This window comes from Gossypium arboreum, chromosome 13 (assembly GCF_025698485.1).
Source record: "Gossypium arboreum isolate Shixiya-1 chromosome 13, ASM2569848v2, whole genome shotgun sequence".
NCBI classification, from domain to species: Eukaryota; Viridiplantae; Streptophyta; class Magnoliopsida; order Malvales; family Malvaceae; genus Gossypium; species Gossypium arboreum.
Window position 1 is genome coordinate 108849903 of NC_069082.1, and position 16739 is coordinate 108866641.

The 16739-nt window shown below is 29.6% G+C and overlaps 1 protein-coding gene across 1 annotated transcript; it reads right to left on the reverse strand.

Annotated features, from left to right (window-relative positions):
* Positions 1 to 11041: 11041 nt before the first annotated feature.
* On the reverse strand, positions 11042 to 12367 carry LOC108461943 (nuclear transcription factor Y subunit B-2-like). Its single transcript, XM_017761937.2, has one exon. The coding sequence runs from the start codon at positions 11938 to 11940 to the stop codon at positions 11422 to 11424; it is 519 nt and encodes a 172-aa protein (XP_017617426.1). The 5' UTR covers positions 11941 to 12367; the 3' UTR covers positions 11042 to 11421.
* Positions 12368 to 16739: the final 4372 nt, after the last annotated feature.

A 16739-nucleotide genomic window follows, 5' to 3' on the forward strand; every position in this document is an offset into this window, starting at 1 on the left:
TTGATTTTTCTCTCCTCCAGCTTCTATTTCTTGAATCCAGCTTGATATTCTAACTCCCCATGGTCTCCTTAACATTTTTCTCTCTTAGTAGCTATGGAAATTCTTTTGATTTCTAGGTGAAAATGATGAATTTTTGGTGGAAGGACCAAATTGTAAAGAAAACAAAATTTCTTTCTTTTCCTTCTCTTCTAACGTTGGTTGCATGGGAAAGGAAATGTGATGTTAATTCTTCATCTTTCCTTCCTTTTATACTAAATAAATAATAATATAATAATAATAAACATCTCATAAAAATATTAATAAAATAATATTTATCTAATTAATTAATTTAAAATATCATCAACATAATCATTACATTCTAGAATTCTCTCTCTTACTATTTGGCCATTTTGCCCTTCATGATCTTTTAGAATTCCATCCTTGAGTCATCACTTAAATTTGGTAAAATTACGATTTAGTCCCTCATGATTTTTCACCTATTCAATTTGGTCCTAATTCATCAATTTTTCTTGGTTTCTAGATCATTCCACCCTTAAAATATTTGCACCATTAGTCCTTCAACTTTTTTATATTTACACTTCAACCCCTTAAATTTTGAGTATTTACTCTTGTGCAACAAGACTTTTCTCATCTTTGCAATTTAGTCCTTTCTTGAATTAATATATTATAATATACTTCCCAATATTGACATAACTCAAAAATTCCATTTTTGCCACTTTATTTCTTTATTTTACTATATCACGGATAATATTTTACTATAAAAATTTTCGGGGTATTACACCCATGACAAATGAATAATGAGAAACCCCGACTCCGACAAGATCACCCATCTCTGATCACCCCCAATCTACCTTTATTCCGCTCCAAGACAATAGCATCCAGTCCATGTCCATTCCTTGATCCAATGGAAACATCCTTAGCGATTTAAAGTCCACTCGACCCATCGCGGCGCTTAACGACAAGGCTTTTCCTGTAACCCATCCTCTTGTCACCTGTTGGCCCCTCACCCAATTTTCTCCTCCCCCTCACCGGAATTGATATACCACTCGTTAACTTCCCCATCCTCTTTTGGACAATGTCGCCAAAACTGCCACCATAACCACTAAATAAATCGTTGAATCGAGACTTTACCTTCTTTCTCCCAAAGGCTTGAAAAACTGAAAAAACTAACCAGAAACCCAAACTATTGTGCTATAGAATCCAATTAAACAAAACCTTTATTTTGTTTTAAATAAAATTAAATTATTAAAATTTTGGATTTTTTTTTATTTTCAGCAAGCCTAATGTTGAGACCTATTTGTTTTGTTTGTCCAAATCAAGCCCAAGTCAATTTTAAAATCAATTCAAATCCTAAATTGAGTCTAATCCATTTTATTTTTAAGTTCAGTTAAGGCTAAGTTTGTTTGAAACTCAAATTGAGTCTAGGTCCTTTTGTTTCTTCCTTTATGTTATAAGGACCTCCTCTTTTTGTAATTGCAACATTGCTGAATGTGCATTTTAATTTAATTCAAAATTTGAAATTTTGGCAAGGAAATTATCTATCAAGCTCCTTGCTTTCACATTATTTTATTTTTAAAATACAACCTGTTTTTTTTTTCTTTTAACTTGGTTGAATTCTAATTTACTTCATATTTAATTTGAAATAAATATTTTAGACTTTTTTAAAAGGAATAAATTTTAGTAATTAAATTACATTTTATTTTTCTTTATTTGGATCATTCAATTTTTTTATTTCTACTTGCAAAAATTTTTCATTCATATTTTAGTTGAATAATTGAGATAATTAATTTTGCTTAATTCTTGTTTGATATTTCTTTTATTATTTGTTGTTTCTCTATTTTTTACTTCTTGTTTTTAATTTTTACTATTTTCCTTGGATTAGAACTTCAATTCATTTCACTAATAGAAAAACTCTTGTCTAGAATTTAGATTTAGTTTGTTTTAGAATGTATGATATGGATGTGTATCGATGAACTGATATGTGGTGTATTCCATGTTGTAATACTGAACATAATGTTGTGCGTGAAATGTATATTTATAAAAAGTAGAGTACGAAGGGAATTATTTTAGGGTTAGTTGAAGATAGAAAAATTGGCGTAATGGAGGAATGGACAGATTGAATAGAAAATTGGCGTAATGGAGGAATGGACAGATTGAATGAGAATTGGAGTCACTAAAATATGAAATGACCTTGCCTTGCGAGTGAATACTTAGGTGTTCAAATTAACAAGGGGGATTTGAGGAGGTTTGGATGGATAAATAATCTACTGGTTCTAAAGAATGACATCATGGAAATGATCTACTGGCTCTACAGAACGACACCATGAAAATGGTCTATTGACTCTTCGGAGTCGAAAGTCCACGGCTAGCCATGGCATGATCTAGTGAAAGATAGGTTTGCCCTTATGGCAAAAGGAAGTTCGACAGGATAGTAAAAATGAAAGCTTGTCAGGGCATATGTGAAAACACTATATGGCTCACGCGATGAAAAGTCCGTCATACTGGTTATGACTCATATGGGAGCATTGGCAAACTACGGATAAAAGGCCCCGCTAAGATGCAAATATAAGAGGAATATATGAAAGCGTCTTGTATGTGGATATACCTGAAAAAAAGAGGTATTCTTTCAGAGTATTTGCAAATATGTATCCACCATTAAGAGTCCATAAGAGGTAACGAACAAGCCAACATTGGTTATGATATGTCACATCCTCGTTGGCGAGTTGGTCTTGTAACAGCTTGTTTTCAATGAAATTGGAATAGTGATTTTGATACTATAAATTCAAAGTCAGAAAATTTATTTTATTATTATTATTTTATTTCCTAAAATATGATAGAAATATCGTATAAAAATTTTGTTAAGATATTTTACCGTTTACATGCTCAATTTGATAAAAAGGACTAAATTGTATAAAGTGCAAAAGTTGTGTTCTAGTAGCTAAATGTATTAAATAGCTATAGAACCTTAAAGTATGAGTCCTTATGTTGTAATTAGACCATTCATGTTGATAGTGGATGTACATGGCTTGGAATTATTGAAATTTTAAATAATTATTAAGGTTATTTTGGTAATTAGGTAAATAAAGGTTAAAATTAAAGAAAACAAAGCATTTTCTTCATTCATTTATCTTCTCCACCGATTCTTCAAGGAAAAAACACCATTCTTAGAGATTTTTATATTCGTCTAGTACAAGTGCAAGCATGTAATTGATTTTTGTCCCGTTTTTAATGATTTCCATATTTTCGGGATTGTTGTAGCTTAATCTAACTAGCCCGGGGACTAATTTGTAAAACTGTTTAAGGATTTGAGTTTTTCCATGAATGAATATTGGTTGCTTTTGTTGTTTGATGGTAGAAAACGGATAGTTGTTGATAGATAAACAACTTTTGTTAAGTGATTTTTGGTAAAAATGTCAAATAATGATTAAATTGAAAAATAGAAATTTTACATGGTATAATTTGTGAATTTATAAAATATATGGGCTGTTATAAGTTTGTAGAATAATTGGCTAGGCTTGGGTAAGGATAAAATTGCATGAATTTTATTTTCCGAGCCTAGGGACTAAATTGTAAAGAATTAAAAGTATAAGGGTAGAATGATAATTTTGAAAAAAAATGTTTTGGATTAAATTGAATGAATTATATGTTAAATTGAGTTAAATTTATCCGTATAGATCCAGTTAGACCTCGTACGGAGTTAGATCGGGACAAAGAGAGTCTTGGATTAATCGCCTCCGTATCTACGAATTCTCGTCAAGGTAAGTTCGTGTAATTGAATTGTATTTATATTTTTTTAATTGAATTTTATAAATGTTATGATTTGTTATATATAATTACCGAGTGCATATCCGACGACATATGACGATTACCGAGCCCTGTTTGAACCTTAAGAATCCATAGGATACAAACGGCATGTCATTAGTGTTAGCGATTCATAGCTCGTGAGAGCATACCGATTCATAACTCATATGAGCATACATGTACATGAGTTGACAGATTACAGTTATATGAGCTAGCACTTTATGTGTGAGTTATTTCGAGTATCCAACGGTATTCTAAACGGTTCAACGGGCAATGTTCTGTTGCGAAACGATATGAGTTCGATATGAACTATTACGGGTATATACATTAAATATTTGGAAATGATGTTACATGATAAATAGATATATGAATTGGATGATACATGTATATGGAACTTGATTAATTGTTGAGCTCATTCATGAGTATTGGTTTATATATGTATTTCCGTGGCTAATATTGGTTGGTGTATATGTGCTTAGGCATTTGGCCAAAATGTGTTGGGATATGTTTTGTTACTTACCTATTGCTTGATCAAATGGTAAGCTAAATTCTAAGTTATATGAACTTACTAAGCTTAAATGCTTACTTTGTGTTATTTTCTGTATTTTATAGTGAGTCGGAAACTCGTTCGGGTTGGAAGCTTGTCGAAGCTATATCACACTATCCATCTACTCTTTTGGTACTTTCGGATGTTTAATTTCAGTTATAATGGCATGTATAGGTTATTTTAACTAATGTTGGCCTATATGTTTTGTTGTGAATATGGCCATTTAATTTGGCTTGTGTTTTGGCATATTTTTGTATGTATATAAGTAGCCTTAAAATGGTTGATGAATGTTTTAATTTGGTTGAATGATGATAAATGATTATGCATAATATATATGACTTGTGACTTGTTGGGAATTGGTATCTTGTTTGAATAGCTTAAATGACTTTTGATGCTAATTATAGTATGGCATTTTAGTACCAAGTGGTTGTGTTCTGGTAAGTAAACTATATGGTATGAATTGATGTAAATGTGCATGCAAGTTAGTTGATTATTTGGTCAAATTGAATACATGGTTATACATGTTTGCATATTGTTATTTGAGGTGCCTAAGCGCATATTGGTTGTATGAAATTATACCATATGTACATGTCTTGTTTATGCTTGATTTGGATGCCTTTATGGCTTGTGAGTATGTGCAATATTATGTGTAGGTATATGACAAATTGGGTGAGAAAAATGGCTTGTAAAATGGCTTCTTTTCTTCTACACGGGCAGGGACACGGGCGTGTGTCTCAGCCGTGTGTCACACACGGCTAGGTGACATGGCCGTGTGTCCCATGTAGCTTTCAAATGGTTGCAAGTCAGACTGTTACACGGCCTAGCACACGGCCTGGCACACAGGCGTGTGGGGTTACATTAAGGGTACACAGCCTGACACATGGGCGTGTGGGGTTACATCGAAGGGTGCACGGCCTGGCACACAGGTGTGTGGCTTGGCTGTGTGGCCTTAGCGAGTTACGTGGTTGCAGACATGAGCTGGGACACGGTCGTATGTCCCCATTTCCAACGTCCACACGGCCTAGCCACACGACCGTGTGACCCTTGCAGTTTTGAAAATTTTTGTTATTTTTTGAAAAATTCTCTGAGTTTTCGATTTAGTCCCGACTTGTTTCTAGCACGTATTTTGGGCCTCGAGGGCTCGTATTTCTATTCATTTTTTTTAAACTCTGATAATGCTCTGTAACCATATTCCGGCGACAGATTCGGGTTAGGGGTGTTATAGGTCTAGTTTGGGAGACTACGCTGGCAAAGACTGCCTAAGTTGCGAGACTTAGACCGGATAAGGTTGGTATCTTTGTGGCAAAGTGCTTTATAGAACTTCGCTAATACTAGACTGTTTAAGTTGTGAGACTTAGACCGGATAAGGTCGTGTTACCCACTTAAGCCCTAAAAGCTTGCTCAAAATTTGGGAGAGTTTGAGTAAAAATATTAGGCCCGAAAATTATTAAACATTAAATTAAAATTTATATAAAGTCTTTTAAAAAATAGGTAGGCCTAAAATGGGCTTAGGTTAGTCATTTATAAATATGAGCGAGCTTGAGTAAAAATTTAGACTCATATTTTGAGTTAGATTAGTTCAAACTTGAGTAAATATAAAATGTGCCAATAACATACCTAAATTTGACTTAACCTATGAACAACTGTAATTGAAACTACAACCATTAAAAAATCATGTACCAATTAATAATATATATAAATTAATTATAATGATATCAAAAATATAAAAACTAATATGACAAATATAAAAATATAATATTAGATTTTAATTATCACTAAATATAATTATATGTATATTTAATACTATAAACAACAGTCAACACTTAAAGCATTTTTAATCAAAGAAAAAAAGGAAGGAAAAGATTGAATATTCCTAAGATTACTATGTTAGAAGTATTTGTGGAGATCAGGTTAATTTTTTGAAAATGGTTCTCACCAAAACTTATCATTACATTGTTTAATGTAGGAGCTTCAAATTACAATGGTATGTTTTTATTAGTTTTTGTTTTATATTATTTTTAATTAATATATTTTTAATTTAATTAGAAAATATATTTTAAAAATAGTTTAATATAAAAACTAGAAATAAAAATTAATGCTTTGACTTTAAATTTAAATAATAATATTTAATATATCAAAATTATAATCAAAATTATCTATTATTGATGCACAGTTGCAAATTAAATAAACTCTTATTTAAAGCTCAAATTATTTTTAAAATATTTATATGAGTTGTTTTTCTAACTTTATTCAAACTAGAAAAATGCATTTCGTATATTTTATTGTCGTATTAAAATAATTAAGTAAAAAATTTAAATGACTTGAAGTTTAATAAAAACTAAATTATACTATGTTCTTATCTTCAATTACATTTTATTACCATTTGAACTATTTAATTCCTTTAGAAAACTATTTAATTGCACTTTTTATAAAAAAATACATTTAAAATAGAAGATGTTTAAATTTTTTAATATTAAAATTTTAAAAATGAAATTAATATATATTGATATTTTCGTGCAATTCACATTACCTCAAAAACAAGTTTTCTCATAAGGCATCACTATTTTACTAAAAGTAAACAGCATTATATTAAAAAAAAAACATTTTCTACTTTATTTACAAAAATGGGCTACTTACAATTTATTTACCGAAATGAGCCAAAAAATCCAAAGCACACCTACGTGAAAGCGTTTTAAGGAGAAATTTTAAAAAAGTGCACTGATAGGAACGCTCTTTACCCCGTGTCAACAAAAACGTGCTGACATGGACACACTTTTGCCCATTCTTAGTCTAAAATTTAAAAAAATGTCATTTTTTTAAAATATTATAAAAATAGGTCAATTTTTTGAAAATTTACGAGAATAAGCCTTTATAAAAACCCAAAGTGACAGCACAATTTTTTATTTATTTTAAAGTGTTACCAATTAATATGGAAATAAAAGTTACGAAATAGATCTTTATATAGACCCAAAGTCTCATTTCCTTTATTTTCTTAAGCAATATAAGATATAAGATATGTGTATATATAGAGCCATGAATAGGTTTGTAATTTGGTCTTAGACAATGTGAGATTCCTTCCTCTTTTAACTAACAACATAAAATTAAAGGCTTCATTGTATTTTATAATTTTTTACAAAACAATTTCTATTTTTTATATTTTGTTAACATTTTCTCATATTATAAAATTATCTTTTGAAATATTTAATCTTGTTGCATTTTAAAATTGTTAGCATATGCAAAAGGACTATTAAAAACAGAATAAATTGTACATATGAAACTTGTACATACAATAATCTTCTATTCAATTTTAAAATTTTGAAGTTAATATCATGCAATTCTAATTTTTAAAATAATTTTCTATTATTTAAATTTAGAAGTTATACTTTTAATGTTTTATTATTTTATTTTATATTATGAATGTTTGATTAATAAATAAATGGTGAGTATTTGGTACTCAAATAGTATATATTTTTTTTGTAATTTTAAAAATTGGTATATCTTTTTTTAAATATTTATTTATTTTAATATTTTACTATACTCATTAATTTTTAATCATAATTTTAATTTAATTTTCATCACCTAATGAATGCTGATAAATTTATTTCAGATATATTTTGACTAGATAGATAATCTATTTAAACATAGTATATAATTATGTTAAATAAGTTTTTTATAGAAATATATAATATACATAAAATATAATAATTATTTTCATATTATTATATCTAGATTAAATTACATTAGTAGTCACTTAACTATGATTTTTGGCTATCGAATTATAAAAACTTACAAAATGATCACTCAACTATTAGTAATTTTTAAATATTTATTTTTAATATTTTAACATACTCATTTTATATTTTATAATTTCTTTATTTATAGAGTTTAAAATTTTTATTTATAATGTAAAAATGTTAGCTTTTGTAAAAAACTTGAACTCTATAAGTAAAAAATATAAAATATAGTGTAGCCTTTAATATTGTGTTGTTAAAAGAGGAAGGAATCTCACATTATTTAGGAACAAGCTGTGCAAAACTTATTCATGAGTCTATATATACACATATCTCATATCCCATATTATTTAAGAAAATAAGGGAGATGAGACTTTGGGTCTATTTTATTTTCATATTAATTGGTGACACCTTAAAAAAAAAAATGGTGTTGTCACTTTGGTAGGTTTATTCTCATAAATTTTCAAAAAATTGGTCTATTTTATAATATTTAAGAAAATGACATTTTTTGAAAATCTAGTCCGAGAATGGGCAAAAGCGTGCCCACATCAGTGCATTTTTGCTAACATGGGGTAAAGTGTGTCCTCGTCAGCATGCTTTTTTGAAATTTACCTTTAAAATGCTTTTATGTAGGCGCGTTTTAAGTTTTTTGGCCTACTCCGGTAAATTAAGTTTAAAGTGGCCCATTTCCGTAAATAAAGTAGGAAATGGGCCTCTTCTAGTAAAATGGTCTAATTATTTGCTTACATTTCAATAAATTTTCCCCTACATCATTGATACATAATTTTAGTAAATATTTTAATTTGAACCCTGGACCCTAAACCTCAAACTCGAACCTTGAACCTTCAACCCTAAACCTTAACTTTTTGAGTTTGGATTATAGGTTCGAGTTTAAAATTCAAGGTTTGGGGTTCATGTTAAAAAATTTACCAAAATTGTGTATCAATGACATAGAAAAAAATATTAAAATGTCATTAAATAATTAAAAAGGGATACAGGATGATATGACGCCCTTATTTCATATAATCCTTTCTCAAGGTAAAAACCATGCAATCGCCTTTTTAAAAAAAAAATGTCAATCACGTATTTTTTTTTGGTGTGATGAAAAGATGTTGCATTTGTAAGGAGAAAATGCAAGCTCGAACTTTGAAGATAACATTGTTGATGAAGGCAACCACAAATTCCAAACATAAATCATAAAATGAACATGAAAGTTAAAAATTATCAATTTCAGCCATCGTCTATTGAAATATCTAAACAATTATAAGATATGAATGTAATATAAATATATATATATATATATATATATATATATATATGTAGAAAAGTTATATAATACAAATTATATAAATTTAAAGAATAAATATTTGGTGTATTTATCTTGCATAATTAAACATATTATTAGTGAATTAATCATCTAAAATAAAATAAATAGATTTATTTTAAAAAAATTTAGATATTTTATTATCTAATTTAATAAAAATACATGTAATTATATAATTTCAATACATCAAATATAAACTCAAAATTAAAATAGGTTAAACACAATTATAACATAAAAAATATAAAAACATGATATGAGGTGATGAATTGGCATATCTAGTGTGGCAAACTGTGGTAGTTGACCGAGGAATTTACAAGCACACTAGCTCTAGCTATGAAATGGTGAACCTCGGTCCACCCACTAACAAAGGAGAAGATGCAACCAACCAGCACCATCTTTGATTATTGTGGTAGATTTGCCAGAGGATGTATTTCATTTCATTTGGAGGCATGGTTGACTACCTCACTCTCTAATGGTCATAGGCAGTATTGAGCGAAAATTGTATATAAAAAGATAGTTAGATTTAAGAATAAAATATATATTTTTTTATGATAGGTTAAAAGGTCTGACACTTTTAGGAAAACTTTTTAAAATTTCGTCTTTTAAGCAACCAATCAATCTTTTCAACAATTGAAGATGTTATTCTCTTATAGAAATTTTTGTTTCTCATACTTTGTCAAGAATCGATGTGTCATGAGCGATTGCTCGATGAACTTGATTCATAAAGTCAAGGGATTACCGATTGACTACCCAACAAATGATACTTTAAAGATTTATTCGAAAAGAGTCAACCCCAATAAATTAAAAAAAATATTTTCAAAATGCAATGCTATAACTGAGTGAAAAAAAGAAAGTACTCAAGGAACAAATGAGTAGAAGATAAAAAATTTAGTTTATCTCCAAATAAAAGTTTCACTCTTAATTTCACGGGGTGAAACTAACGAGGTTAAGGGAATTTCATATAAAGTACAAAATCAAAGACTTAATTGGTTGCTTAAATTCAATTGAGGTCTCAATCAAGTATTGTTTTCAATTGAGGGCACAATTGATTATTGGATTATTTTCAAGATTTTTTTTATATAATAAGCTAATTTTTATATGATTTTAATAATTTCTATAATTTTTTTAAAATTTTTAATTCCAACTCAAGAATGGCACATCATCAATGAGATATATATGTTATATCACATTAACCATCATGCGACATTAAATAAAATCGTTGACCGTTAATTGATTGATTATTTAAAATTTTTACAACATTGTGGGTAAGAATGAGAAAATAAATAAGGGTGAAAGTAAAAATACTAGAAATATTAAAGGTGAACTTTGGAATTATACATTTTATAGTAATTTACCTATAATTTATATAAGCTATGTTTGTAAAGGTTATACTTCAAATAGAACATTTAATTGTTAACTAGTAACTTGTGTTGTGACAAATAAAGCATTTAATTAAAGTCAATGCAAGTCACACCAATTTGAATGTGATTAAAAATATTACAATGTTTATAAAATTAAATATATTGAAATTTTAAAATAAATTTTATTTAACAATTCACAAAAAGAGAGTATATTTTTCCTTTATAACAACTATTTTTTCCAATAACAAAAAAGCAAAATCTAGTAAAACTAATAAAATTTGAGGAATATGATTCTATCGATTATCATTTAATAAGATAACAAAATCCCCGAGTTATTATTCAACACATAATTTTTTAATTATTTTCCTTTTTATAGTAAGTAAACCCTAAATTCAAAACCCTAATTCTTAAAAAGCTTAACATCACTCCAATGTTGTAGATACAAGCTACTACCAAACCTCAAATCAAGGGTGTGAAAAGTGAAACCAGACACTACCTTCTCCTCAAACATACAAGCTATCACAACCGTGCACGTGTCCCAATAATAAATTAGCAAGGCCTTATCCCCGGCCCAACCCAGTATGCCGAACCTAAACCAAACCAGATTTTCTTTTATCAAATTAATAACAACCATACACGTGTGAGTGATGAAGAACTCTACCTTGGGCCCCGGCCCATCTGATGAAACCCACCAGTACCATACACATGGCCTTGATGCTGCTGGTGTACCATCATCCCATACATCCCACTAGAACCAGCAGCAGCAGCAGCACCGACGCCTCCAGCAAGAGGCGCGTCTTTATCACGTGCTACGGCGGTCTTCTCCCCTTCCATCTCCCTAAACCTCTGCAAGTAAACCTTCAAAGGCTCGACGTAATCTTCGAAACCTAAGGTAGTCATGGCCCACAGCAGATCGTCACCGTTGATGGTCTTCCGCTTCTCCTTCTGACACTTATCGGAGGCTTCCCCGGTGATGAAACTGATGAACTCCGACACGCATTCCTGGACGGTTTCTTTAGCTTCCTTGGAAATCTTGGCGTTGGCGGGCAAAGCCTTTTTCATGATCCTGCTAACGTTAGCGATTGGCAAGAACCTGTCTTGCTCTTTCGGGGAAGAAAGATCTGCGTTGGATGCGTTGTTTTGACCTCCTCCCGACTCAGTGTCTGAGTCCACCATCGCCTTCAATTCTCAAAGTTCAATAAGGTATTGGGATATAGAGCTTTTATAGTGAAAAAGTGCAGTTGAAGTTGAATATATATGTAGGTTTTGTTAGCTTGTAGTGGGGATTTTGGTGAGCTTTAAAGAGTAGGGAAAAGCCCTAGAAGCTTGTTGAAATGGAAAAATGAGCTGAGTCGAGTCTAGATGGATTTAAAGAAGTGGGAAAAAAGAGATAATTTTCTGGTTTTCTTGAAAGTGAAACGCTTCAACTAAAGAGATTTGGCATTTGTGGATATGGGATATTGTGTGTGTGTTGTTTTACTTACTCGTTGAATAAAAATCATGATTCTTGGACTACATTCAACTCAGTGGGGAGGGTTTAACTGTTTCTGCATCCCAATATCTATACGTATCTTTTTCTTTTTTAAGTTTGAGTAAAAAATCTATTATGGTTACGACTGTATTTTGAAAAATTATAATAAAACGTCTTCTTTTAAATCCATTATTAATTACATATTAAAAAATTAATTATATTGTGAGTAAAATAAAATTTAAACATATAAATATATGAGATTAAAAATATTAAATACATTATAATTATTTATCATGATGTCATCATTACTCTTGAGTTGATATTTAATTAATAATACTATTAATATATATAATTTATGAATATAATAAAGTGTGCATAATAAAATTAAAATATATAAAATATTTCAAGATAAAGTTTTCGTTTAGTGATTAATTTTAAACTTTATCGACCTAAATATAATGGGTTCAAGCCCCATTACATCATATGCAAATTATTTATTGATTTTTTTAAAGAAATAAAAGAGTAAATTATCGTTAAATAATATAATTTATTTTAAATATAAAAGAATATTTTTTAATTTTTAAATTAAGTTGGTGTTTAATTTACTCGTGTATCAACTAAATAAGAAATTTAAATAATTATACAATATATATTTTCTAGTTGAGTGATGAAAAATTTAATAAAAATTATATATTAAAATTAAATAACAAAATGATGAAATTAAAAGTTTAAAACTTAAAATCTTATCATAATATTATTTTACTAAAAACATGACAAGAAATAATCTTATTAAAATTTGTTTTTTAACGATATTATTAAAATAGAGATGATTAAAACTTATTATTCCATTAACTTCTCATACCCATTCAAATAAAAAGTATTTGGATGTTAACGTAATAAAAATATCTGAGAAGCTTCTTATGACTTCAACTTTACCAATATATAAAATATAATTGTAGCTTTTCTTTTCTTTTTTTTTTTTTTTTTTCTTTCAGTTCTTTTTAGAGGTTAACTGCTTTGGATAACGATACATTGAAGTGGAGACGTTTTCAGATTTTTTTTATTTTAAAGAAAATCAATGTCATTTTTGCTTTCTAAAACCTAATCCAAACGCTACGTGGTTCAGTCTGCACCCTTCTTTCCCGAGAGGATGGGATCTAATCACTAAATTATCAATAAATGTCAGAATTTTTTTTAAAATTTAGAAGAATTGTGGAAATAGTCTGATTTACAAAAACACTTAATTTAAGTGATTTGTATAAAACATTTTGAGTTAAAAGTGTTTTTTATGACATCAGTATTAAAAGTGATAGTACTAATATTTTTTTAATTTTGGGTACCATTTATTAATGTAGAAATAAAACTTACAAAATAAGTATTTATATAGACTCTAAGTTTCATTTTCTTTGTTTTATTAACAATGTGAGATGTGAGATATCGGATATGAGTATATATAGATTTATAATCTATTTGCAGCCTGTTCATGGAGAAAATAAAAAAATATTAGTGTTGTCATTTTTAGTGCTGGTGTGACAAAAAAGTTACCAGTTGTAAGCTTTTTTTTTTTTTTTGCAAATCATCTAAAAACGCTTATAGCTGGACATGTTTTTTTTTTGAATTTCACTTGAAAAAGCTTCCAGCTGGAAATGTTTTCGTAAAATCGGTCTATTCCAGTAATTCTTTTAAAAAAAGGGCTAATCTGGTAATTTTTAAAAAATTTCGGCATTTATTGATAATTTAGTCGGATCTAAGTCATCAAATAGCTGTTGATTCTATATTTGCACATGCAGATTAATTTCCGCGTTAAAGTCGACATAACCACCGAAGGGCCACTCTGATAGATTGATTTAGGCCTCGAAAAAGGTTTCGTCGTAGATTTGAAGTGTTTTTTTATTTTTGTATTTTGAACTGAAATTATTGTAATATTATTATTTATACTAACTATTTAAAAGATATTTAAATATTTAGATTATTTTATATTAATTATTTACAAATATTTAAAATTTATATTTCATGTAACATTATATTATATTAAATTAAATTATTTTTATTTCTTAATATCATTTTAAAATAAGTATTTTAATTTCTCATTGCAATTTTTGAAATAACAAACCACACTTTTTCACAGTATTTTTTTCTAAAAGTAGTTTTTCTATCACAATAGCAATGGAAAACTAGCCTTTAGTATAACATATGGATAAAAGATATTTGAGATAAATCTCGAAATTATGGTTTTTTAAATGTTATTAGATATTTTTATTTATTGATATATTTTGTCGAGAAGTTAATTTTTAAAATATGTTTATTTTTTTAAGCATATTTCAACCTTCACGGGTGAAGTTTGGTGTTGTGTCAAATCATCAAAATAATACGTGTCATGCATATCAAGAGCCAATACATGTAAAGTGCATGTAGAAGATCTTGATATCCATAAGTGTTGAGTTTCATTTTGGGGCCGTTCACCCAACCTATCCCACTTAATATAATAGAAGTCGACTTCCATGGTTGTCGACTTCCACTCTATAAATACAAACCTTTATCTTCCTTTCCTCTTAATAAACTGTAATTTATACATATTTTCATCCCATGCTTAAGCCCATTTATGAATGATTTCTCCTTAGATTTGGTGAATTCGATGCTCTTAATCCTTTAATTTCATGTTTTATACTTAGGAGAGCATAGGAGAGTAAAAAGAGCGAGAAACGGGCTGAAAACGGAGAAAATAGACCCACGTGGGAAATCAACACGGCCTGGACTTCCTCACACGAGCGTGTCCATTTGGCAGGATTGAAGCACAACTTACACGGGTAGACTACACGCCCGTGCCTATTCAACAGCCTTGACCACGGGCTGGAGTAGTCGCACACGGACGTGTCACACGGGCGTGTCCCTGCCGAGCCCAAGTATAATCCTATTCGGAAAAAGCCAATTTTTAAGGCTCTAAGGCATCCAAAAGCCTATTTAAACACTTGAGGAGGCACTTAAGAGGGGGACGCAGAGTAGGAAGCAAGGAATTACTCAAGGAAAGCCGATTAATCCATCTCAGAAGCCGGATTCATCATCAAGACTGAATATCTCCCTTCAAGTTCCTTCAGGAGTTTTGGGTTTTCTTATGTTTTGTTATCTTTATGCTTTTGAGATGTTTTCTTTCATAAGTATGAACTAAACCCCCTAGATACCTAAGGGGAATGAAACCTAAGACGGATCCTGTTATTATTATCTGAATTGTATGATAAATATTTGACATGTTCTTGATTATGTGTTCTTAATTTTTGTTTTGATATTCCAGGATATTGATTCAAGTTGAGCTCTTATTCAGAGAAGGAATAGACCCTGTCTAAGAGTAAATTTGTCATAATTAGGAGGAGTTGATTGCATGCCTAGAGATAGGGTGATAAGATTTTTCCGGATTAGGGTGAAACCTAATAAGGGAATCCATAGATCGAGTTAATACAATTCTAGGGTGTTAATTAGAAAGAGATTTCAATTATTCAACCTAGGGCTAGACGTTATTAGTCTCGAGAGAGATAATAATATAACTTAGGGATTTCTACGGATCAAGTCAAATGAATAAATCGTCTGATTCAGAGTCAAATAACAAGTGAAGTCTAGGTGGATTTTTCCTTAGGCATTGTCTTAATTAATCGAATTTTCCCAAAAGTATTTTCCCAAATTTTCTTTCTGTGCATTCTTAGTTAGTAATTAGTTTAGAAAACCAAACCTCTTAATTTTTAGGCTAGATAATAAAAGGAAGTAAATACTAGTACTCGTAGTTCCTTTGGGTTCGACAATTTGGTCTTGCTGAACTATACTATCCTGTTATTATTATCTGAATTGTATGATAAATATTTGACATGTTCTTGATTATGTGTTCTTAATTTTTGTTTTGATATTCCAGGATATTGATTCAAGTTGAGCTCTTATTCAGAGAAGGAATAGACCCTGTCTAAGAGTAAATTTGCCATAATTAGGCGGAGTTGATTGCATGCTTAGAGATAGGGTGATAAGATTTTTTCGGATTAGGGTGAAACCTAATAAGGGAATCCATAGATCGAGTTAATACAATTCTAGGGTGTTAATTAGAAAGAGATTTCAATTATTCAACCTAGGGCTAGACGTTATTAGTCTCGAGAGAGATAATAATATAACTTAGGGATTTCTACGGATCAAGTCAAATGAATAAATCGTCTGATTCAGAGTCAAATAACAAGTGAAGTCTAGGTGGATTTTTCCTTAGGTATTGTCTTAATTAATCGAATTTTCCCAAAAGTATTTTCCCAAATTTTCTTTCTGTGCATTCTTAGTTAGTAATTAGTTTAGAAAACCAAACCTCTTAATTTTTAGGCTAGATAATAAAAGGAAGTAAATACTAGTACTCGTAGTTCCTTTGGGTTCGACAATCTGGTCTTGCTGAACTATACTACTGTTCGATAGGTACACTTGCCTTAATCGTGATAATAAGTTAGTCTCAAGAACGATTCTTTCATAAATCTTTAAAACTTGT

Excerpts from the sequence above, each read along its gene's own strand:
- LOC108461943 (XM_017761937.2), bottom strand. The coding sequence starts at position 11,940 with ATGGTGGACTCAGACACTGAGTCGGGAGGAGGTCAAAACAACGCATCC.